This window comes from Alosa alosa, chromosome 8, assembly GCF_017589495.1.
Source record: "Alosa alosa isolate M-15738 ecotype Scorff River chromosome 8, AALO_Geno_1.1, whole genome shotgun sequence".
Classification (NCBI taxonomy): Eukaryota; Metazoa; Chordata; class Actinopteri; order Clupeiformes; family Clupeidae; genus Alosa; species Alosa alosa.
Window position 1 is genome coordinate 26394157 of NC_063196.1, and position 25308 is coordinate 26419464.

Here is a 25308-nt window from a genome sequence, read left to right on the forward strand (position 1 = left end):
AAAAAGGGAACATGCTGGCCTGCTGAAAAAAGGATGTCTTAGAAAGCTTAAATTCATTACTTGTACCCACTCACCTTTCTAGAAGAGAATGTTTACACCAGTAAGAACTGATTTCTCTAAAATCCTGTGATTCTCTTACCTTACTCTGTTCTTCACTTTTAATAAAATAGTCAACCACGTAAAAAAACAAAAGACCGTCGGTACTTTGTGCTTAATAGCTTGCTTAATAGTTCATGAATTAGTAAGTACATACTTTTTATTAGTGGATGTTGTTACAATGTTTGCTTTATTGATTGATTGATTGATTGATTGACACTTTATTGATCCTTTTGAATTTAGACTTTAAGATTAGAGTCAAGGGAAGTGACATGCATTAATGAACTTCCTTGAGGAGTACATAACATGACTAGTGTATATATACTGTAATGGGAGACCACAGTGTCGTAAACAGTTACAGAGTGCTGTAAATAAAGTGCTTACAACATGTTCTTGCCCTTTTTTGACAATTAGTCTTTCGCATGTTATGTCGTGCCCAAAAATCACATGTATTACACACATGTCACACCACCCTGGCACATCTAGACAAGAAAACCTGCTATGTCAGGCTGGGGCTGCTATTTATAGACTACAGTTTAGCATTTAACACTGTCGACCCATCCAAGTTCATCCAAAAACTGCTAGCTCTGAGATTCAGCTCTGAGACCTGTGCAGCTGGGTTCTGGATTTCCTCACTAACAGACCCCAGCACATGCATATAGGCAGTAACACCTCCTCCACCTTGATCTTCAACACCGGCACCCCACAGGGCAGTGCTCTGAGCCCGCTACTGTAGCCTAGTCCTTGTTCACACATGAATGTGTAGCCAGACACAGCTCCGATATCATCATGAAGTTCCCTGACAACACCAACATTGTGGGCCTAATCACCAACAATGGTGAGATGGCCTACAGAGGGGAGTTAAAGGTGCTCTAAGCGATGTAATGCGGTTTCTAAGCTAAAACATTTTTTTGTCACATACAGCAAGATTCACCATACCATCCGCTAGCCACCTGTCCCCTGAATACACTGTAAAAAATGCCGTCTCTGTGGACAGCCCAGGCTCCAAAAGCAAAACAGCAGCAAAAACAGCCTGGTCCAGCCTGGACCATGAAACATAACAAACTGTTCCAGCCAATCACCAACAAGATAAACATTCAGAAGAGTTTGCAGCGGGAGGGAGGGGTGAGCTAGCTCTCTGTTTTGTTTGAACGTCCACAGAAGTGATGATACCCAACATCGCTTAAAGCACCCTTAAGGCTGCTGGCAGAGTGGTGCCTGGACAACTATCTCAATGTCAGCAAAACTAAAAAGATAGTCATCAACTTCAGAAAATATGATACAGCTCACACCCTCATCTACATCCGTGGGAATGCTGTGGAGTCAGCAACTTTGGGTGTGTTTCTAAATTGCCACTCCGAGCACACTTAACCGTTTTTAAATTCGGAATTGTCGTGTGTTAATTCAGAGCTTCACACCAGAGAGGGTTAAAGCGGAGCTAGTAATCAAGGATCTTTGTTCACACTCTCGGAGAGTCCAGAGTGTGTCAAATTGAATTTACGAACGTATTCTTTATATTCCTTGGAGTCACCCTTAGTGATGACTTTAAGTGGATAGAACATGCAGCAGCTGTTACAAAAAAGGTCCAACGCCTTAACTTCCGGGGGCACCAGCATCCTCCACACCTGTCCATCCTCACAGGGTGTATTATATCCAGGTATGGCAGGGGCACTGCAAGGGACACGAAAGCCCTACAACGGGTGGTTAAAAAAAACTGCACAAATAACTATTAGACACACAGCTTGCATCTAGAACATCTCAGACACTGCTTCAGGAAAACAAAGCGCAGTATCATGAAAAACTCCAGCCACCCTGCACAGCCACTATTATGTTTTTTAGAATTAATTTAGATTAAGTTTTATTTAGTATAATTTGTATTTTAGTATATTTAGTATATTCTTTATCTTCTACAGTCCTTATTGCTTAGTTGTGTTTTTTATATTATATACTTTTAATTACATTTTCTGCTGCTAGTGAATGTGTGTGTGTGTATGTTGTCTGTATGCTACTGTGACCTTGAATTTCCCCTAGGGATCAATAAAGTGTCTATCTATCTATCTATCTATCTATCTCCTCAAGGCAATCTGCATTAGGCGGCACAATGAGTTTAATGGACAATGCCTATCTCCATGCTATGTGGTTAGTGTTGAGCCATAAGACTGCTTAACACTTAACACAATCATTAACATGCACTTGTGAACAATGAACTTTGTCAGTGGTATTCTTTTAGAATGATGTCTAATAACCAGTTGTATCTGCAGACATTGGGAGAAGGAGAAAGGCTGGCGTAGCAGCTGAGCTTTACCTGCAAGCCTGTGAGATTGTGGGCGTTATCCCCGCCACGTCCTACCTGCGTAACCAGGGCAACTCCACCCTGAACATGAACCATCACGGTCTGGGGCCGAAGGGGACAAAAGCACTGGCCATTGCTTTAGTGGTAAGAGTATTGATAGGAAGTAGTGCTGCTGACTACATGGACTACTTTGTGAATGGGTAACTTAAGAACCAACAGCCAATAACCCAATAACAACTAAACCACTAACCTGAGCTGCAAAATTTACAGATTAAGCACTATGTGGCCTGATATCACTTGTCAAGAAGTACCAACATTGACTCCTTCCGAGGAAATGACATGACAGGGAGTGAAAATCCATTACACATACAATTTCTACCTCTTTGTTCTTTTTCACGGAATCGACTTGAGTGACCGATGACAAAGTCCCCACGGCAAACGAAAGAGTGTGAGTGTGTGTGTATATGTGTGTGTGTGCAGGGTTCGATTTGTGTAAAAAACAGGGGGGATGATTTTGAATACGTTTGTAACACCCCCAAAAAAAAAAAAAAAAATGAACGAACGATTTATAGCCTAGTAATGTCATGGCTAATAATAGCTTATATTAATTTTGCCACCTTTGTAACGTTTTAGTTTACCGTGGTGTATGACTTTAAACAGCGAGTGTGTTTGGTATGATGATCAGCTCCTCTAATGCAGGGTAGGACTACGTTTTGACAAGCATACAAATTCACCTTGTTCTTGCCCCATCTGAAATGACTCCTCTACTTTTGCTGCCTCCATCCTTTCTGTATTTGTTGTGCAAAAAAAAACGTTGTATATGATGGCACTGAAGTCTTAAGTTAGTGAATTGGCTAACAGTGTTAGTTGATAACCAAATAGCACATTGCGCTACAAACTGCGTACGTGCATCTCTCTCCTGCTGATTTGCGTTCAGTAGCCAAGTGCGTAATATTGCAAAAGTTGAAAAAATAAATGTGTTTATTGTAGCCTACAGAAAATAAATAGCCTACTATCATACTGTCAGTTAATTAGCTACAGTGCAGTGAAGAGTTTGGAGAGTAAAGTTATACTTGCAACTTGAAGTTTTATGAAAATAATTTACGAACCAGAACATAAAGACCACGAAGCTTCTATTTCTTGCAGCTGTTAAAACACCCGCTAGATAGTTTAAATACCCACCAACATTCGTTTTTGCAGTACAGATTATTTCTGAAAGTTATTTGTCAACTAGGCCTAGCCTACTGGCTGATTTATCAAATGAGTGCTTTCTCGTTCGTCCTCCGCAAACTACAGGTGTTTCGGTAGAGAGCCATTGAAAAAGCGATGTCAAGCAATTTCTGTAACACTTTTTGTGACATTCAGCAAATATCTCCTCATTTAATGTAAGTTACTTCGGACAATTGGCCTACGCTCTACTCTACGTGCAGTTGTCCTCCATCTCAGTTGCATCAGTTTTCTAATTTTGAAGGTTGTAAAATATGACGATATGCTTCACTGAATCCTTCTCGTATTCTTTCATTTGTCCAGCTAACTTTTCCATTGAGACTAGCCATTTATGATGGATTACACACTCGACATTCTGAAATGTCCTGCACGATCAAGGCCAAATTAAGTTATCACGCAGCCACTGTGTCAGCACAGCAGCATGAGTGCTGACGGTGACGGTGCGTTTTGATGTCAGATTATTATGTAGGCTAGCCTACTAGACTGTTCTCACGTTGCAGCGCTTTACTTATATGAAGTAGCATTAATCAATATGAAGGGCAGAGGGGGATAAATGTTGTCCCCACCGGGGATAAAAATAATTTAGCAGAGGTAGGGATAGGAAAACCAGAGGGGGGGAAATCCTCACCCTCACCATCCCCCCCTACAAATCGCACCCTGTGTGTGTGTGTGTGTCTGGTGTGGTCCAGTACAAGGACACCATTGAGCTGCAAGCCCTCGTGGATGAAGTTGTCTATTATATAGTGACACTCTGCACTCAAGCACCTGGCACGCTGCCCACAGCTCTATCCCTGGTGGGCACAACAATGTAGGTCGCTACCGACGCTTCACTTGGCAACGCTGCCTCGCGGCACTCTCAGAGCGGCCGGAGCATGCCAAGGTGACTAGCCCTGGCGAAAGCCTGCGTGAGCACATCTCACATTGTTTGCGCTATAAGGAAGACAGCCTAGCTCACTATGCCACATAGCTGATGTCCCTGACAAGTTCATGGTTTCAGTTCCTGTTTTTTTTTTTTTTTTTTTTGGGGGCTGCAAACAAATTTAGTGTAGCCTATGATGAAGTTAACTTATCAGGTGCAGAATTTTGCCTTGGCTCTCAAATGAGAGCTCAAGCTCTGAGGGCAGATCTTAGTCATTCACGGCAAACAGCTATCTGTAGAAATATCACCTTTAAATTTACATTTACATTTATTAATTTGGCAGACACCTTTATCCAAAGCTACTGACAGCAATAGAATAACATTTTGAAAGCTAATAAAATTTGAACATGTAAACTACAGAGCTACAGGTAGTCACCTCACTCCCACTTTCCCTCCCCCACTCTTATTCTCTCTCCTGCTCTCCATCACTGGCTCGATCTGAATCTGGGAAAGGCGACAGATAGTGTAGAGATATTGATGATATACCAACACCTCACCTGATAAAGATGATTCAAAACAAGCTAGAATGACCAATAGGAAACCACTAAGGCCAAGGTAAATGGGGGTGAAAACCATCAAATCTGCTCACACACAGAAACGCAGGAAACAATCCCTAGTGAACTTCAAACACAGCAATGCATTTCTCACAACTTTGCTCTTAGCACCAGTTCTATGAATGGAGATGATGTGATGTATGCCATTGGCCATCATCTGCCAAGGCATTGGTGACAGCACTGTCTTAACAAGTGAGATCAGGCTGTTTTGCTGTCTGTGAAAGGCGCCACCCAGTGGCCAGGAAAGAGAGTGGAACCTGGTAAATTGTCACAGTGCATAATGATTTACATAACACAACAAGGCATAACATAGTTACAGTTATATTTGTCTCTGTACCATTTTCTTCATGTGGACAGAAATAAATTGTTAAAATGTGTGTGTGTGGCGGGTGTTGTTTGTGTGTGTGGCGTGTGTGTGTGTGTGTGTGGGGTGTGGATCTTTCCTTCTGTTCATATCTGGGCAAGTCCCTTCCATTTCTTACAAAAGAGGCATGTAGGTATGTGGTTGGTGGTCATATACTTTTTATTGGCCCACTGAAAATAATTCTTTGATAGGTTTTAGATATGGGGAGTAAAGTGGCAAATACAGAACTGTACACGAGTACTCAATGCACAAGTGCACACCTGAACAGGTAAACAATAACTTACCTGAAGTGTATTTGTAGTGCTAAGCTTCAGACTGATTGGTGTTCAGTTTTCTCTATAAGTGTTTTCAGGTATGTATGTGGATGTGGGTTTTACCAATTACCAGATGTGCTTGCATTTTGAATAGAAGTGTTTTCCCAATGATAACAGGAGAATTCACTTTTGAACAAAGTGTCGAATGTAAGAAATTGTGTGTAGTGTTTCGTAATAAGTGTGTTGCAGAATTGCAAACGGTGCAAAGTAGAAAATGTGTTTAAGTTATGGTTACACAGTGTTTAAGGTATGCTACATGAAGTTTAGGTACTGGGCCTTTGGTCTAAGCATTCGTTTTTAGTGTGTAAGCAATGGGCAAAAATTGTAAATACAGTCTATACTGTTATGCCAAGCATGTATAAGATGACATGTTATGACATGTCAAGATGCATGTTATCTATAGTTGACATAATGTTGGAAGTGGGAATGGGGTGTGAAATGTCTGGTAGGCTTATCACAGTGCAGTGTACATTCAAGTACATAAATAAATCAGGCTAAAGTGCAGAATGTGACAAGCTTACTAGCTTTAACGCTGAGCAATGTCTGCTATCTTGTGTACAGTCTGACATACAGATTACAGACCTGGAGCTGGAGGATAACTGCCTTCTACCAGAGGGTGCAAGATACCTGGTGGAGATGCTGAAAGAGAACTTCACCATTCAAAGGATGGTATGGGAATACCTGAAGAGATACCTCCAGCTACTAATAATTATACCTATCAACTCAAATCTACATCAGAGTGATGTATTTATTTAAAGAGAGTGAGAAACTGAACAAGTTTTTGCATTAGTACACAGAGAAAATGATGTTACGTAAATATGTTTTCAATCCTCCACAAGAGGGCAACAGCAACCTTTCTTAAAGCCATAGGGCTTGTTTAAAGATGGATTGTCCAAGGCACTCTTCAAAAAAAGTTAAAAAAGCTTTAATAAATAGGTTTAATCATAGTTGATCATAATGATTAACTACGATTAAGCCTATTTATTAAAGCTATTTTAACTTTTTTAGAAGATACATATAATTTTTCTACCAAAGAGCACCTTCACAAATACTTTAAGTTACCAGTGGTACTACGCCGCAGACCTCCAAACTCGTTTCACAGGGTTTGTTGTTGTTTGTTTGTAGGCTGTGTGGGAAAACTAACCACTATTTGTCATTTTTCTAGAATCTCTCCAACAACAATCTCCAGGCTGCTGGTGCTAAAAGCATTGCTAAAATGTTGCTGGAAAACATCGCAATCAAAACACTTGCATTGTCAGGTGCTCTATTAAGCTTGTGCATATGAATGTCAGATACATTTCGATATATTTTGTTCAAATAAGTGCTATGAATTGTGCGGTGACACTGAGTATTTGGTGATACATTTTAATAGGAAATGGATTCGTTGATGAAGCAGCCAAAAGTTTTGCAGATACCTTAGCAGTAAGTCTGACGTGTAAAAATGTAGATTCTCATAACCAGTTTTGTGGGGCACATTTCATGCTTCTTTCCCTCTTCCTTTTAGAACAATTTCCAGGTGAAATCCCTGGATCTAAGCCATAACTGGTTCTGTGAGACAGGTGGAGAACACCTAGGCCACATGCTGGGTAAGGGAATTTCTAAGCTATTACTCAAAATGTAGGCATTTCAGAAACAAGACAGGAAATCCCAGCCAGTAATAATGTAAACACTTCCCTAAGACAGGAACTAAGTTCAAGCATCAGATTTGGCCCATGTATGAAGGAGTCTAATAAATGTCCATTACATTACATTACATTTGGCTGACGCATTTTTAACCAAAGCGCCTAACAACATGGTAAACAGTTTAAGTTTTAAAGCAATTCTCTCAACAATTTAAGACAATTTAGAAAAGGTAGACACATGTCCACATGTCCTCTCTCCTTATAGCCAGTAATGAGAGTCTGGAGACCCTGAATCTCAGCTGGAACTGTCTGCGCATGAGTGGAGCAGTGGCACTCTGCAATGGATTAAAGGTACGAGGAACCGACAGCAGTCCAAGCTTCTATTGGGTTGGATTCCAGTGAACATGTGGCCAGAGTGGCAACAGACTGTTATAAACAACAACACTGCATTTATATAGTGCTTTTCAAGGCACCCAAAGCACTTCAGCTGTGTATCATGGGCAAGCAATGGGCCTGAGGATTGTTGGTCTGGCACATTTCCATTGATATTGCACAACACTTGTTTGTCAGGAGGACTTTAACCATATCATCAGCACTAGGCAAATTATAAAGATTATCCAATTAGAACACATGGAACCGGTTATGTGGTTGGCCAGCAACATTGCTCAAAAAGTTGACTCATGCTTCTTCACCTTATGTCAGAGTTAGAAGGAGCAGTGTCTAGTCTGTTTGTGTGACTGGACAATGTCCAAGAATCACATAATTAGTCTGTAACCTACAATTTGTGCTGCAAATGTAACAAAGTTCACAAGAACAAACCCCCACATCATGAAGACTAGAGACACAATATAAAAGCCCAACCCCTCCACAGGTGAACGTGACATTGAAGCACCTGGACTTGTCCTACAACGGCTTCGGCAGTGAAGGAGCGCAGGCACTAGGGGACGCCCTCCACCACAACAACACCCTGCTCTCACTGGACCTGTCCAGCAACCGCATCACCTACGAGGCCCTGAGGCTGCTGTGCCACGGCCTGGCCTTCAACGACACCCTCAGGGTCCTGCGGGTAGGCTAAGCCTGTAGATGGACACTGAAGGCCTCTGCTGTTATTCACCAGTCTGTGGGTCTGTGTTAGACTTGTCTTTTTAGTAACACTCACAAGTTCACGAAAAATGTCTGCGGATTATCATATTGATAAGAATATGTTTCTTACAACATTAGATATTCTATGGTAATGTCACATGCATGGCTATGAACTCTGTATTTTGTATTACATTATGTTTGACTTGCATTACATTAGGGTCTAAGTTGACAATGATCTTATCATAGGCTAATGTTTTCCCCCCTGCTGATTTTGTTACATCTCCTTATCTTGTCAGTAATGAATAATTCTCACTCACTGCTTTATACTTTTCTTACAGTTTTTTTCTCAGTTTTGTGCCATTTATTTATTTTCCCATGAATGCCTTTTTAGTTGCTTCACAACCCAATAACATCTGAGGGAGCCTTACTGATGCTCACCACTGTTAGAAACAACTCAAAGTCAGCGCTGGAGGAGATCAACATATCAGTAAGAGCATGACCTCATAGCCACACTAAAGCCATCTTCCCTATTCTACCTACAGTATAAATGTAACATGCATAAATGTACATATATAGAGTCATTAGTTTGGTGTGTGTGTGGAAATAGACGGTCATGGTGAGCGAGGCCTTTGTGGAGATGCTGGAGAGCATGCAGCAGGAGCATCCAGTGCTGGATGTCCGGTACCTGGGGGTCACCGGTGCATTCACCCGAACGCGTAAGGTGGATGCCATGAAGGTCATTCAGGTATTCACAATCCCACTTCTCTCATCATATTGCACAATAGGTTTATGTACAGCATGCGGTGTGTTTATTTTTTGGTCTGTTCTATAATAGTGTTCATGTCCTGTGTTTTGGAAACACAAATGCGGTATGCAGTGGATGGTTTATGGTTATTTGTCAGTCTTTATGGGGTTCGTTTTAAATTCGGTGTGGAAAGTAAAAGAAAAAAAAAAAAGGTTGGACTCATAATTTAAAAAAGTCAGCAAATGTCCTCATTACTTCTTTCAGCATTTTCTTGAAGGACGCAAGCAATGCCTCATTGATTTCTTTAAGAGCATTGACAAGGAGGGGACCATGAGAGTCCATGCTTCAGACCTCAGGAAGGCTATACAGGTTTTTATGTTAATTTCTAAATGTGACCTTCAGGCATACTTGATAATTTAATTTTTCAAAGAAATGCTTCTTCAGAACTATGGAAATGCTATAGCCTGCATAAACATTCTATTAGGAAGACAAGTTGTGTAACTAGTCATGTATGTTTACATAGCAAGCAAAGATGCCTCTTGACAGTTTCAACATTGAGGTGTTGATTCAGAAACTGGATGTGGATAAGACTGGCTTGATCGATTACAGGTGAGTCTGCTTTCTTAAGGTAATAACTGGCATTACATACAGAATGAGCAACAAAGACGACACATCTGCAAGGTTTAATTAACTAAACTGTAGATTATAGTGCAATAGTAATTCCATCTAAGTTTTTCTATCCTACAGTAGGCCTATCTCACATATTTACACACTTTTTTAACATTTAGTCTTACACTATTTATTGTTGTCTTGTGTTTTTAAAATGTTCAAATTCGGACTTCTCATACACCAGTTGGAGTTGCAACTCTATCTTCGTTGTTTGCTCTGCTTACAATGACAGTAAAGTCTTTCTAAAGTATGTACTGGTACATTCTGAGAGGTAAAACTTATGTTGAATTTTATAGTTTCGTTTTCTGCTTTAAGATGAACCACTTACTTTTAGTTTCACAGGACAGTTGTAGCTCTGAAGCAGCAGCCACAGTCTACTTGATCCGGGACAGACAGTAATAATGTACAGCTAGGGAAGATCAGAGAGCAGTTTGGTGAAGCTAAAATGAGTAAAGAACGTCCACCAAAAAAGTGTCTCGTATTTATTACATAGTTTCAGACATGGTTACGACAGCAGTTTTTACGAGTCATTCTATTTTTCAGTCAGGATTCCCTAATAGATCTTCATTTGGATTTTTAGGACTGTTGAGATCTACTTCAAAAGTCAAAATTACATTGTTTAGAGTTAGACAACTGCTTCCAGTACTTCTAGTCTAAATCTATACCATTTGAATTCTCAAAGTGTAGAGTTTGAAGCAAAAGAGTAGAGTGGGGTCTGAGGAAAAGGCAGGCAGCCTGAAGAAAGTGACCTAGGAAAGTTTGTTCAAAATAGAGCTCTGTCTTCTAAGAGAAATTTTCAGTTTATTAAAGAAATCTAATTTTGAGATGACTGAAATCAGTCGGAAATCTAACATTGACTACTAAAATAACATAGGTTTGAGATAAGTGATTCACTGATAGTTTAACCTAATCTAAGTAAATAACCTAATGATATTTGGCTTTACTTTTTATGCAAAACGGACCTACAAATGGCTTTTCGGAATTACAAATACAGCTCCTGTGTCCTGCTGCAACATGATCAGACGTCATGTTTGATGTGACACCTGCACACTTGCAGATGAAATACTGTACACAACACAACCACTCAGAGCTAAAGAGCTATTAGGCCATGACTGCAACCCATTTACGGTTGGAACGTCATATGAGGAATGGGGTTCAAAGGCTTTTTCGAACCCTCCCTCGCCAAGCTTCCTCAGTCATGGATGTGTCCCCTCTAGCCGGAGGGGCTGTAGGATAAACTGCAGATCTGCAGATGTTGATTCCAGATGCTAGCCATCTATACCTCTGAAGTTTCTAAATGGTTCATTTACATCTCTTAAAGATAAGTGCACCATAGTAATGTCCCATGTGTGCGTTTCAGATTTCAGTGAAATTCCTTGTAAAATTCTGCAGGTCAATCAAAATAATTCATTTATCTGATTTATTCATAATTGATACCATTTGAGTGCAGCGGCAGGAAACAAAGCAAACATTTTGGACAGTGTTTTAACTGGTACCTGATCTGGGAGGTAACTCAGTGAAACAAGACCATCATATGAAACTTGGCCCCAAAATCCAGGTTTACCTCTGTAATGCCATTCCCTTCATATACACAGCATAAATTCAATATATGTAGTTGTTGAAATTGGAAATTGTTGAAAAAATTCCTTAAAATGAGTTAATGGTGAGTGATTATGGTCCACTGCCTTGGTAAGTATTTTATTTGTATAGCACATTTTCTAGCAAAATGGCCACTCAAAGCGCTTTCCACAGACTCTGCCTTAGCATGCTAGACATGTTAGTCATGTGTGATTCACTGGCTCAATATGATGAAGTAAACAAAAAATAAGCCCATGAACAAACAATAACAACAGTTTAGGTAAATTAGGCTTGTGATGTTGCTAATTTAGCGGCTATCCTTTCCTAATGACCATCTTTCATCTCACTCCACACAAAGACCTTAAAGGTCCTGCATGATTTAGAATACACCATCTGTATTCAAACATCATGCCGATTCAAGATACGGGAGGAATAACAAAAAAAGCCCTGGCTGAAAACAGATATCGATGCACCTTGCCAATTAAAACAATCTCTGTCGTGCTAATGGAATCTTGAGTGGCAATAAAAGTAAATAAATAAATTAAAGGCCCATCGTGTTTTTGTTCTGGCTATTCATGTCCATTACGACCTCCTTCATTCTCATGGTAATCTGAGGTTTGGAGTATTTCATTTTTTTAGGATGGGTATTTTTTGGGGGTGGGTGGGTAGGGTTAGTGTTTTCATAATGAAGTCCATGTTCTCGGCGACTGGCATTGTTCAGACGCGTGTGTAGATGCTGGCAAAGAAACAAAGATGCTCATTAGGAGAGGCATTGTCCCTTCACGGTTTATGAAGGTAAACAGAAAAATGGCCCACAGCTTGGGAGGCGCAGCTGCACGCTCTCGAAAAAGAAGGGGGCTTTTGTTGGAGACGTAGGAAGCGCCAAGCAACCCACAAGACTCTTGTCGTGGATGGTTCAATTACTGTGGATCACATCCAAAAAGGCGTTGAGTAGTAATCAGCTTGGAGAAACATCAATCCTAACGATGATGCATGCTCTTCATGTAGTAGATTTGGGTAACAAGCACCTGAGGGTTTTAGGATTAAGTCACGTATCACTTCAAGGCTTGGGTGAACATTTCCAAAACCACAGAGTGAGGCTCATTGCCGTAGGACATCTTGGTGTTTTCTGTGAAGTGACAATGTTTTTATGAGCTGTTCGGAAGCAGCTATCATACTTCTTTCGACTGCTTCATTAATCTTACAGATTAAATATAAACACATTTTCTGCTACAGTTTTTATCTCAAAAAGTCAAGTAGTTTATAGGATCAATAAATGTAGCAAAATAAATTAGCTGATCTGGAGATTTGTTGTGTGACAGAAAATCAAAAAGGAAACACCCAGGGGGATATATATATATATTTTTTTTAAAAAAAAAAAAACTCATTTGGGACACAGATATACATAAAACTAGGGTTTTTAATGTTTAAATCGGATGTTTAAATAGCAACATGTACGGAGTACAACAGATAAAGAAATAAAGATAGTGTGTTCCAGGGCAAAGAGCTACTTGTGCAAAACTCAAAACATACCCCTGACATTTTTGACTGGACAAGGTCAAATCAAAGCAGGGAAGGACTGCACTGAATAGGTCCTTCTTACCAGGGCAGTGTTATATAGTGAGTCAGAAGGGAGGTGGTTCGCCAGAAGTTGTTCCTACACAAATAAAGGATCACCAAGGTGGTGTCACTACGGAACATCCTTATAAACCACTGTCAGTAAAAGCAAAGCATCTTGGGTTGTGATAGCTTTGTTTTGGGTGACCTGATCTTAAACCCATAAAAGACAAACCAAAGACGCAAAGAAGCAACACACAGCACTGTAAAGCAAACGCCATTTATGCTATAAAGGTTACCACACAAACATTGCTCAGACATTTCAAGGGTTGCGCACTTAAAACTGTTCCAGTTGGTTGAAATGTGAAGCTTTGTGGCAAGACTCGCTATACAGTTTGAGTTGGCTAAAACTGCTCACAACAGCACCAATGACATCCCACTATCACTGCAGGTCAAGTGCTTGCTTTACTCCAAATTTTTAAATGGAGTTTTGACTAAGAGTATGTGTAATGCTTTGTGTATGTGTGTGTGTATTATGTCAAGTTTTACAGATCTACTTTGAGCTGAATATAGATAAGGTACGGTATGGTATGGAAAGGTCTTCTGTTTTATTTGTGTGGTACAATAGGCGTCATGTGTTGAACCACCTTTTCTGACTACACAAATGATAACCCCCAATAAAGCCTGACATTTCTTCTTCTTCTGTTTTTTACTTTTACAATTTCAGTGAAATCAGAGCATTGGAGCATGAAGACGATGTGTTTGTTCTGTTGTTTGGAGAGAGAGTAACTTTATAGAATTTAGACAAGCCATATTTTTTAAGAGGCCTGAACATATTTGAGCATACCGTCACCATCAAACACAACATGATACCAGCTGTTAAGTGGATAGTCAACACAGACATATTTTCAATCCTCCTCATAATCACCTGCCAGGACATTGTGCAGTCGTTCATGAAGCACTTTTCTAAATAAAGTATGAGAGCAGATATACTACAAAAATTGAAGGGGTCCTACTTAGCAAGATATGGTTCTTATAAGCTGTCCCTTTACAATATTAGCCAATATGAAAATACCCATTCCTTGTTCACGTTATCTTATATCTTGCAGTGTGACACGTGTCATGGCCTCAACGTCGTTTAGAAAGGCTCTCTGGAGGGCTACACAAGTCCACAAATGGTCATCGTGTTGAGTTGGCATCACGCGTGTTTAATAAGTGCGTACTTATATAATAGAAGGGAGACCCCAGGGGTTACATATCGAGGAGCAGAACGCGGGGGTCCTCCACCACGGCCTTGATCTTGCGCAAGAAAGTCACCGCCTCTCTGCCGTCAATCAATCGGTGGTCGTACGTCAGCGCCACGTACATCATGGGCCTGATTTCCACCTGTGGGGACGGACATGGGTTAGAATTTACAGTGAGAACTTTAAGCCGCAGGTCTCACTGGACAATTTTTAAATCACAGGACAGTTTTTTGTGCGACCACACAGGTCTTACAGCTGAGCTTCTGATCTACTACAGAAATTAGTGTAAACATCTAGTCAAAACATCTTTGGCGCAAGAGTTATTACAAAAGCTTCTGAACATCTGTTAGACAGAAAGGAGTCAGTACAACAGGTTGCCAAACATCTGCCTGGCATGTGTGAGTGAGTCAAGACCTTCTGGACATCTGTCACATGTCTACATGTTGATATTTAAAATCAACAGGCAAGAAATGGCAAGGGTTCTGAAGAATTAGCCACTGCCCCAAACCTGTCCACAATTCAGATGGGGATCAGTGGTGTTCCATGACTATTATGGTATTCTCATAAAGTAGGAGGATTGTGGGTAACGGAGTGATGCCTGGAGAGAACTAAAAGTACAAGAGACCATTTTGGCGAGTGAACATGCCCCCAGAGTGTAGCACTGTAGCTGCCTGGCAGCTCTAGCTGTTGGCTGCAGCAACTTGAGCTAGGAAGAACCCGATTGTTTTCGTTTTTTTCGTACCGACAGTACTCTGTGACTTAGAGAAAAAGAGATCTATCTGAGAAATCTCAGGAATTTTCCTTTAAAGCTAATAACACTTGGAATAAAAACAGAATAATTGCATTTGACTTTTAAGACCTCTGTCTGCCTGAATTGTAAGCCTTTCAAGTTAAACATATATTGTAATACGTATCATATGGTGGCCTCTGTATTTTGATGTATATTACTGTGAGGTTGCAGGTATACCCAACTCAAGTAAGGAATCTGGTCCAAATGTGAGTGGGAACATCTTAGTATACCGTAATTTCCCAACTATTAGCCGCAGCTTATACATTGATTTTGCAAATATTCTTCAGCTATGAGGTTAATACACAGGGGCAGTTAATATGGTATTAATATGGTTTTGTTTCTTTTAACTTGCATAAAACACTGTCCTGTGGCTTAAACACAGTGCGGCTGATACACAGGAAATTACTGTAGTAATATATGATGCTGAGAACAAGTTAAGAGCAACCTCTGTCCACTCACCTTGCCATTCAGGGCCACGGGCCTGTCAAAGATGCCGTGCATGCCCAGGATGGCCGACTGCGGAGGGTTGATGATGGGCGTGCCAAACATGGAGCCAAACACGCCACCGTTGCTGATGGTGAAGGTGCCGCCATCCATGTCCTCCACAGCCAACTCGTTCTTACGTGCCTGAGGGTCAAAGGAGAGGTAGAGGGGTCATTGGAGAAACCAATTCAACTTAAAAGGGAGCTGTGTTGTTGTAATGCACAAATGCAACTATTTCGCCACACAACAGATGATGGCAAGGAGACTTCGCATACCTTCTCTCCCAGTGCATTGATGGTTTTCTCAATGTCTGCAAAGTTCATGGTCTCCACGTTGCGGATGACCGGCACCACCAGTCCCTGTGGAGAAAGAAACAGCGGACACGGTCAGCTCCTGCTCTTCACATCTACGCTTACATAATACCCCTAAGTTCTCCCAGCCAACCAATTCTTTTTTTGTAAGAAGTCACAAAATAACAAAAATAAAGAAAGAATCAATAACTTTTTCACATATTACTTGATCTTACCTTTGGTGTGGCCACAGCTACGCTGATGTCTACATAATCCCTATACACAATTTCTTTGGTGGTGTCATCAATAACTGGTGGGAGAACAAAAAAATTTTTTTAAAAAATGGGGCAAAGTTAATTACACAGGGATTAACAGGCTGAGTTTCAGTGCAATGAGATCTGAATGAATACCTGAATGAAAATGTATATGAAAACTTATATGATGGTTATTATGTCATTACGAGAACAAATACAGATTGTATTTTATTCCTTATTTGGTTTAGCTTAGTTTTGCTGTGGGATAACAATGGAGTGCAGGCTTACCGCCATTGACAGCAGGTTGGTCAGTAAGAGCATGAGCAGCAGCTTTCACAAAGGCAGACATGAAGCCCAGCTTGATGTTGTGTCTTTTGAGGAAGGCGTCTTTGTGCAGTTTACGCATCTCCTGGATGTTGCTGGGGAGAGAGAGAGGAAGGGGACACGGTAACGTCGCTACATTGCCGCAGATTGAACTCGCTGGATGGGGTCATCTCTGCCTCAAACAGAATGTCTAAGCTCAGCAACTAACTACCATGTGACCCACTGACTGCTATACTTTACAAAAGCCTCTCACATAGTCGAACAAAACAAAATAACATCCGTTCGCAAACATTTTAGATAAGGGGAGTGGGTAAACATGCACAGCACAAGGTCCTTACATTTCAAGAGTAAAGGGTATGAACACAGGGATTTCTGGTAATCAGTGCAGTTAAAGTATCTTTGACTGGTGCTCATGCCCACCTCGTTATCTGGATGTCCATGCCTACCTCATGGCCACCTCGTTATCTATATGTTCATGGTCACCTCGTTATCTATATGTTCATGCCTACCTCATGCCCACCTCGTTATCTATATGTTCATGCCTACCTCATGCCCACCTCGGTATCTGGACGTTCATTCCTACCTCATGTCCACCTCGTTGAAGGTGGTCAGCATGGCACAGGTGTTCTGGGCCTCCTTCAGACGCTGGGCGATCCTCAGACGCATGCGGTTCATCTTCACCTGTGACGCAGAAAACAAGCAGATCAGTTTGTATTCAGCTGAAAAAAAGCCTCTCTCTCACACACGCTCTCATTCACACAGAAAATATGGCAATCTAATTTAGTAGATTAAAGCGCAATTAAATAAATATAATATTTTAGCGTACGGAAGATGGTACATAATGATCTTACACAGTACATTATATCCCATTTTGTTAAAAACCCAAATTCTAAGTAGAACAGCTGCCCGACCGTGACTTGTTCGCCAGTTACTGTTACAGAGTGCTCTATGACTACTTGTCCCCAAAGAGTGAACTGTCAAGAGTCCTTGGGCATGTAGCATTTTTTTTCCTGTACCAGCCTATGTTTCCAATGAGGAAAGAGTGTATACGGCCACCCAAACAAAGAACGCTTTATAAAGAACGCTTCACCTTTTTTTGGTGCGGCTGCACTCCACACTCGGTTTTTTTTTTTGTTGCTGTTGAAAATGTTTTAACTTTTCAGAAAGGCACTGTTGTTGTCCCAATGGGGTGAGGCTAGTAAAAGTATGGATAAAGTATGGATAGGCACTCTTCAAAAAAAGTAAAAAAAAGCTTTAACAGATAGGCTTAATCATCGTTGATCATGTTAAAATTGCCAACATGTTTAGGCCTTGGCTAGGCCTTCATCAGGGCAAAATCTATTACAGCAAAGTGGTGAGGCTAGGGGTGAGGCTCTGCCTCTGGCTCTTACCCTGCTCTCTGTCCTGGCTCCTGTGGAAGCAGCTGGGGCGGCCGAGGCCACTGGGGCTGCTGTGGGCTTCACGGCAGATACTGCAGTATGAAAGTAAACACAAAACACAAAGGCAATAACAGACTAATAAATAAATAACAACAATAGTCTAACAGCAATCTTATTTCTATGTGATACATCCAGTGCAGCTCAAAATAAGGGCGTGCATGCACTAGCCTAAAGAATTGTGGGTTCAATTCCCGGCTTCCACTGTTGTGCCCTTGAGCAAGGCACTTAAACCCACGTTGCTCCGGGGACAAAGTAATCCCTTGTAATATAATTTCCATTATGTCAGTGACTTTGGATTAAAAGTGTCTGCTAAATGAATACATGTATATAAATATTCATGTGAGACATATAAGAACACATTATAAAGGAATGATTTAGAATTTACAATGAGGTGAAGAGTTAGAAGTAGAGACTAGGGCTGTCACTTTACGTTCGAAAATCGATTGCACAATCGATTGGACCAAACAACACAAGTTTCGAAAACTAAAATAGGGAATCGATTTTAACCAAATATGTACACTATTAATTTTAAACAAATTAAACAAATAAAAAGGATAGATGTAACAAAATTCACAAACAAGAATATAAGAATATAAAGAATTCCGAAGTGCAGTAAGCATTGCAAAAGCTAAAAAGAAAATTCCCACCAATTTTACGCACCGGAAACAGCTGTTTCAATCAGCTGCTGTGCTGCTCGTGTTTTGCCAAAAAATGGAGGACAACGCGATCAACCTGTGCGACATGAGAGACGAGTGATCTGCCCTAATAACTTGAGGAGTTCGATGTGGAATTACTTCGGATTTTTGGTATATCAAACTATGGAGAAGAACAAAGCGGTAGGCTATGCAAACAAACTGTGCAATCGAGTTCTATGTAGGCGAAATTTGTTTGACATTTCTAATCGTAAACACAGACAAAGATACGTTGAAGACTGCAGTAATGTTTGTCACTGATGTAATGGCAGTCCACTCGGCTTATTGTTTTTCGAGAATGTTGCACTCTTGTTTGTCATTGTGCGCGAAACTTCACGCCAATAAATCATCAAAATATTGCTGGCTTGGCGCCTACAAAGCCCTCTTTACGCTCGGGTCCTAATGCCTGTTAGTTGTTTGTGGATTGGCCTATATTTGGCGTTGAAAATGGAAACGTCTTTAGACATGAAAAATCGATTTTACAATCGATTCAATGAACACTTATGTCTCAAAAATCGAACAGGATTTTTTCACAAAAGTGACAGCCCTAGTAGAGACTTGTGTGTGGTACAACAAAACAATCATTATATCCCGATTATGTTGTTTTCATAGTTCTTGGGAGTCAAAATTTAAATCAAAGACCTACATTTCCCAAAAGCCCTAGTAAGTTTGACTAACTGAGAGAGCCACTGACCAGGTTCGGCATCAGTGGCTTGGCGGCTAGAATGACGTAGAATTGATACCGAAGCACAAACCGATAGAAGGAGAGGTGTGTGTGTGTGTGTGTGTGTGTAAGAGACAGAGAGCCACTGACCAGGTTTGGCATCAGCAGCTTGGCCTGGCACAGGGGGAACAGGTGGCATGGCAGTGGGGATGGGCGTGACCACGGGTGTCGGGGGTGGAACGGCGGCGGCGGCCAGGGTCTCAGCTTTGGGTGCCGCGGGTTCAGCAGCAGCAGCAGCAGCAGCAGCAGCAGCAGGTTTGGGGGCTCCAGCTGTAATTACACCATCAGTTACCACGGTAACAGACCACAGGGGGAACAAGGGCAGCAGGTTTGGGGGCTCCAGCTGTAATTACACCATCAGTTACCACGGTAACAGACCACAGGGGGAACAAGGGCAGCAGGTTTGGGGCTCCAGCTGTAATTACACCATCAGTTACCACGGTAACAGACTACAGGGGGAACAAGGCCAGTCTGCCATGAGGCAACCAACAGGCAACACTTCAGATGGGTAGGTATTTCAGTAATGTAAGGTCAGGAATCTAAATTGAATGGGGAGAGAGACCAACAAATTCCACACATAATGGTGAACCTAACTCTCCCAGAGCTTTCTGCATTAGGAGTACATCAAATCCGCAAAATTAAGATTCCACCTTAAGAAGTATATGGTCATAAATGGATAAAAAAAAGCTTATACTTGTTGTTTTATCCACCCTATGTGAGCAACATTCGACAAGAGGTCTACTTTGATGTCAAAATAGGCCCGAGGCCAAATGAAGAGAAAGGTCGGTTAGGCCTTTAACAAGGTAACCAGCAATAAATTACAGGGCAAGTGTTCTGGTTATGGAGCCACACACCAAACAGTACAGGCTTTTCATTTCTGTGGCACTGCCTCCTCCTTTCCTGTGCCTGTTACAGTTTCATAGCGTCTTTCAGGTCCCAGCATGCACCACGAGTGTCCACGTGTATGTGTCTGCATGGCGACTTGAAGCGTACCTCCTTTCTTGAGTTTGAAGAGGGGTTGTCCTCCCTCCACTCGTCCACCATCTGCCACCAGGAGCTCCTCGATCACGCCAGCCGCAGGAGAGGGCACCTGCACAGAGGTCTGTACCCCAGCCCGCCACAAAACCCTCATTACCACAGCCAACAGAGGTCTGTACCCCAGCCCGCCACAACACCCTCATTGCCACAGCCAACAGAGGTCTGTACCCCAGCCCGCCACAACACCCTCATTAGTACCACAGTCAGCAACATTTAGAGTGCAGGCTACAAGCGTCGCTTGACATAAAATTACATGAAAAAGAAAATGTGTGTCTGCTAGTCAAGTCAGGGTTATTTCTATAGCACAGTTCAAAACAACCAAGGGATGACAGAGTGCTTTACAGGGTAAAAAGGAACATATACTATAAAGTATACTCTATTAAGTAAAGTTTTGTACATCAAAACATTTTAAAATGTTCAGAAGTTGTTGAAAGGATAGCAACTCAAAGTTCAAAATCCTGCAGTGTTGCCGTGGTCACGGTGTGTGTCTGTTTACTGTGTTACACAATGAGATATAAACAAACATAGCTATGGCGTCACACAAATTATTATAGAAACTAGACAATATTTTATTCAATGTTTAGTTACTGGTGCAAAATTATGAAAGCCTACAGCACCACGATATACAGTTCTGTGCAAAAGTGTTAGGCACTCATTAGATTTGATGTTTTAGCAATGCTATGATGACCATATATGGGCAATTCCACAGAAAATTTTTTGTGCATTTTCTCTCATTTACATTCATCAGCCAAATATAGCAAAAGCTCAAATTTCATGTAATCATTCACATCATACAATACCATCACATTTTATTGGCGTTATGGATGTGACAAAAAGTCCATTTTCCGTGGAATTGCCCATATGTTTATTTTTCACACTGTCTTTATTAGAATTCAACTAGAAGATAGACAGAATATAAAAAACACACACAAAAAAAGCATTTCTAGTTCAGGCTTGCCCGTCAGTGGCCTGGGTGGGGAATGGCAGCTCCGTGAAGAGCTTCCCCCTTGGATAACTGGTAATTATAACACTGCTAAAACAACAAATCCAATGGCAGCTTGTGACTGAAATTGGACTGGTATCAGAACAAAATCTACATTGTACGTGTATTTAAATACTGTGTACTATTTGCTGTGTTCTCTGGGTCATATTCTAATTAAGAGTGAGACTGAGAAATAAACAATATGGTCCTTATGGCATTACTGAAGCAAAACATGTAAGGTGCCGAAGACTTTTGCACAGTACTGTATGTCAACAACATATTTGTTTAGTCAAACAACAGTTTATCATCTAAACAACGGACCTTAACTCATTGAATGCCAAGCTGTTTTCAGAAGCTTTGTCCTAGAGTGCCAGCAATCTAGACCATCGATCGTCATATATTTCATTTCCATTCATCACAGAGTTCCCAAAATCACATATAAGGTGTGTTAGAGTGTCTAGTTTCGTAATTAAAAAAAAAAAAGCTAAAAACGTAATATTACGTTTTTGGCACTCAATGAGTTAAGGCATGTTGAGATTATCTGAAAATAGTGTCAACTGTTCTGACCACAGACACAAAACACTGCAGACAACAGAAGATATTTCTTTGCAAACAACATAGCCCTTTAGACAACAAAGTTGGCTGCAATTTCTCTGTTTAAGCGTTTAAACACTTGAATACACCTAGTTAACTTAACAATAAATGTAAAAATTAAATTTATTTCAGAGTTATGACACCCTTAAACAATTAGGTACCTTGCACAGCGCCTTTGCATGCAGACAAAACAGTCAAAAGTCAATATAACCCCAGGGCAATACGGAGGACGGGCTACCTACCTTATCAGTTTCAATCTCGCACACCACCTCATCTTCAGCTACAGTATCACCCACGGCTGTGGAGAAGAGAGGACAATGATTGTGGTTAGATAAAACTACATTACAAGATGCAATACTTCAGCTACAGTATCACCCACGGCTGTGGAGAAGAAAGGACAATGATTGTGGTTCGATAAAACTAGATTACAAGATGCAATAAGTAACTTTTTTGCTAAACAAAATGTTCATTTACAACCTAGATTTAACTCTGGTGGGTAAAAAATAGAATAGAATAGAATGCCTTTATTGTCATTGCATTTTAAAAGTACAATAAAATTGGAGAATGGTCTGGATGGTAAAAAGTACAGTGATTCACTAAATTTCTGTGGTGTCCATGCTTATATTATTTCCTGTGACTGACCTTTTATAAAGACTGTTAATATTTACAGTACGACTACACAAATGCAGAAGGGAAAAAACAACTGTGGCCACTATAGGCAATTTCATTTTAAACAACAGAAAAAAGGCATATTCCGGCTTTAGCAGCTTGTCAATTCACTTCACATGATCACTACCAAATACCACATGCCTGACGTCACCGGTGTCAGATGGGGGTCACTCACCTTTCTCCCACCTGACGTCTCCCTCTGTGACCGACTCTGCGAAGGCGGGCGTTTTTACTGTGATGACTTCGTTCCCTGCCAATAGACAGACAGATCAAACAACACGCCCCAGCAAAAACAAAATGTGCCTGGAGCATAGAGGAACATTGAGAAATCTTACTGTAACATGTAGAAGTCCTAAAGTATCTTATGTGGGAGACACTGGAGGCTGGCTTGGGATCGCATCTGAAAAACATGCAAACACACCATCGGTATGTGAGAGTGCAAGGTGTCAAATGGCATTTTAAAATGCCATTCTTTAAATAGTTATATAAAGAAGACACCAAAATGACTTTAAGGCAGAGAACTTACGTTTGACTGTTCTTGTAAACAATCCGACTGCCTGCAGAGAGGCCTTTAACATAAAAGACTTCATTATAAAAGGCAAAGCATACATCTCTTCATGGTACACAGAAATACCTACTCTTAAAATAAAAACATAGTATATTGTAAGTATATTGAGCTCACAGCAGCAGCTATTCAGTGAAGGTCATGGGTGCCCGAGGACCCACGGTGAAGTATAAAGATTTCCTTTGCTTTACACTTAAGTGTCTGCAAGATTAACTGACATAAGAGCTATGGTATTGTACTAGATTGATGTTAAGAGGTTGTTAGTCGTTACCCAACACATGCGTGTTGTTTTCTTCTAATAAAAACACAACTTACCAAAACAGTATTGAAACGTGAACACATCTAGCCTATATAAAGCATATTCACACTTATCCTTAAGAAGTTACTGACCATATTCATGCCACAGGCATGCACAATCAATTTTTAGGTACAGGTTTGTTTTACTGTTTTTCCCTATGTTGTTCCTATGTAGTCAAAATGTTCAATAAACAGTATTCATACCTGACACCATCCGCTGTCCAAGCCCTTTATTACTCTGAAAGGATGAGTGAAATTGAACATGTGAGCGTGCTGCGTTCGTTCAATTCTCAACAGAAAAATGAATATCAGACCCTCCGAGAGGTTATAAAATGACACTCTTTTACTAAATGTTGAGCGAATACGTCCATAATAAGAATTAAGCATGGCCAGTCGACAAGCATGTACACAAGGTGAATGACATTTAACAAATGTGGTACGTTTTCATACGTTCTTATTGGGACCCTCGGTGCATAACTACTCAGCACCATAAACTTTGACAATGCAAATGTCAATATCGAGGCAGTTAACAATTTTCCCAGATAAAATTAATAACGTTAACCATTCTGCTGCACCTTAATAGCGACAGGTTTGTCAAGTAACATTAGCTTTGAACGAGGTCACGCTCATGTTAATAGTAGTTCCTGGAGTATTAAATGTTAGTGCTTAATGTTAGTGCTTTATGTGTTTGCAACATTATGTCCCTAGGCCTAGTAGCTACATAAGGATCGCTATCTTAACTGACTGACTGGTGATAATTTCACGGCAAATGGTTTACCTATAAAGTTAACGTTAAATAAACGAAGATTTACGAAGGGGCGGTAGCCAGTTAGACGAGTTAGCCTAGAGCTTAGCGTGCTATGTCTGAAGTACGGTTGACCTCTCAAGAACAGCAAAATCTGACATCAACTTGAGATTTACACTACTTGCGTGACAGCCAACACAATTTACGCTTCTTCAAATTGTTAGCTACCGGCTAGTCAGCTTAAGGCCATGACCACTCAAATGAAATCAAATAACTAACTGACGTTAGCTGGCCTGTTAGCCTCAGTTAGCTAGCTAATGTTTGGAGCATCCCAAAGGTGTGTTGATAACTTGCTTTCTAGGAGATGTCAGTCAATGGGTTCCCTTAACCCAGTGAAATAGCCATGATTTATTAGAGACACCGTGGAGTTACATGATTCGTTACTCCACGTATACATTGCTATCTCTAACTACTCCAGTCGACAAGGTTAACGTTAACATTAGTATCTGTATTAGCTAGCTTCGAACCTAGCTACAGCCTGCTATCTGAGGGGCTAACCGGTTGTTTCGGTGTCCCTCTGTCCTTGGGTTTTACTCAGGCCTCGGCAAGGCCCATAAAAAGAGAAATGTTAGCAATTTACAAGATAATACACAAAACACTTAAAATAACATTTTCCAAATACATACCTGGGACAACACGGAAACAGAACGTCCAAATGTCCGCGTAAAACATCGTGAACGGGACAGCATGTTGGCTGAAATGACAGGCTGTCAACTGACCTCGCTCAGTGAAGCCTGCAACAACACAAAAGGAAGTGAAGTAGGGAGAAAAGTCTTCCGGGTAAATGGCTCATTAGCAAGTAAAAGTCATTTGACGGAGCGGTTTATGGTAAAAGTCGCTTTAGTACCTTTAATTAGTACTTTAATAATGAAATAAATGTAAAGACAAATGTGAAAATGATGGATTTTGCTGACAAAGATCTTGTCCGTCTTCAACTACAGGACTGAGGTGCTAGGCTTTGGTTTGATCAGTTATTAAATAGGCCTACTTATTCTCTGACTGGGCAAATGCCCTTTTCTCTCACATCTGTTCTAACATCTAACAAAACGTCGGCAGAATAGCCTACCCAAATCACACAGGGAGACCATTTTAAAGTG

At 40.8% G+C, this 25308-nt stretch overlaps 2 protein-coding genes across 6 annotated transcripts; one reads left to right on the plus strand and one right to left on the minus strand.

Annotated features, from left to right (window-relative positions):
* The first annotated feature begins 885 nt into the window (after positions 1 to 885).
* Positions 886 to 10367, plus strand: LOC125298822 (leucine-rich repeat-containing protein 74A-like). Its single transcript, XM_048249692.1, has 13 exons — positions 886 to 934; positions 2358 to 2533; positions 6329 to 6436; positions 6933 to 7026; positions 7140 to 7189; positions 7272 to 7353; positions 7655 to 7740; positions 8261 to 8455; positions 8864 to 8959; positions 9080 to 9217; positions 9482 to 9586; positions 9741 to 9826; positions 10221 to 10367. Exons 1-13 carry the CDS (start codon positions 886 to 888, stop codon positions 10237 to 10239), a joined length of 1284 nt encoding a protein of 427 aa, XP_048105649.1. The 3' UTR covers positions 10240 to 10367.
* Positions 10368 to 12866: 2499 nt separating this feature from the next.
* dlst (dihydrolipoamide S-succinyltransferase) lies at positions 12867 to 24945 on the minus strand. 5 transcript variants are annotated; one of them, XM_048251196.1, is made up of 16 exons: positions 24838 to 24945; positions 23611 to 23644; positions 23071 to 23113; positions 22880 to 22944; positions 22720 to 22794; positions 22118 to 22173; positions 20255 to 20363; positions 19590 to 19604; positions 19352 to 19501; positions 17798 to 17877; positions 16990 to 17087; positions 16371 to 16501; positions 16065 to 16138; positions 15814 to 15897; positions 15515 to 15682; positions 12867 to 14407 (listed from the first exon to the last, which is right to left on the minus strand). In XM_048251196.1, exons 1-16 carry the CDS (start codon positions 24898 to 24900, stop codon positions 14273 to 14275), a joined length of 1380 nt encoding a protein of 459 aa, XP_048107153.1. In that variant the 5' UTR covers positions 24901 to 24945; the 3' UTR covers positions 12867 to 14272. The 5 variants fall into 5 exon arrangements, with proteins under 5 accessions (XP_048107153.1, XP_048107152.1, XP_048107150.1 ...); XM_048251195.1 differs by having other exon boundaries at positions 19352 to 19507; XM_048251193.1 differs by having other exon boundaries at positions 19352 to 19516; positions 19587 to 19604.
* Positions 24946 to 25308: the final 363 nt, after the last annotated feature.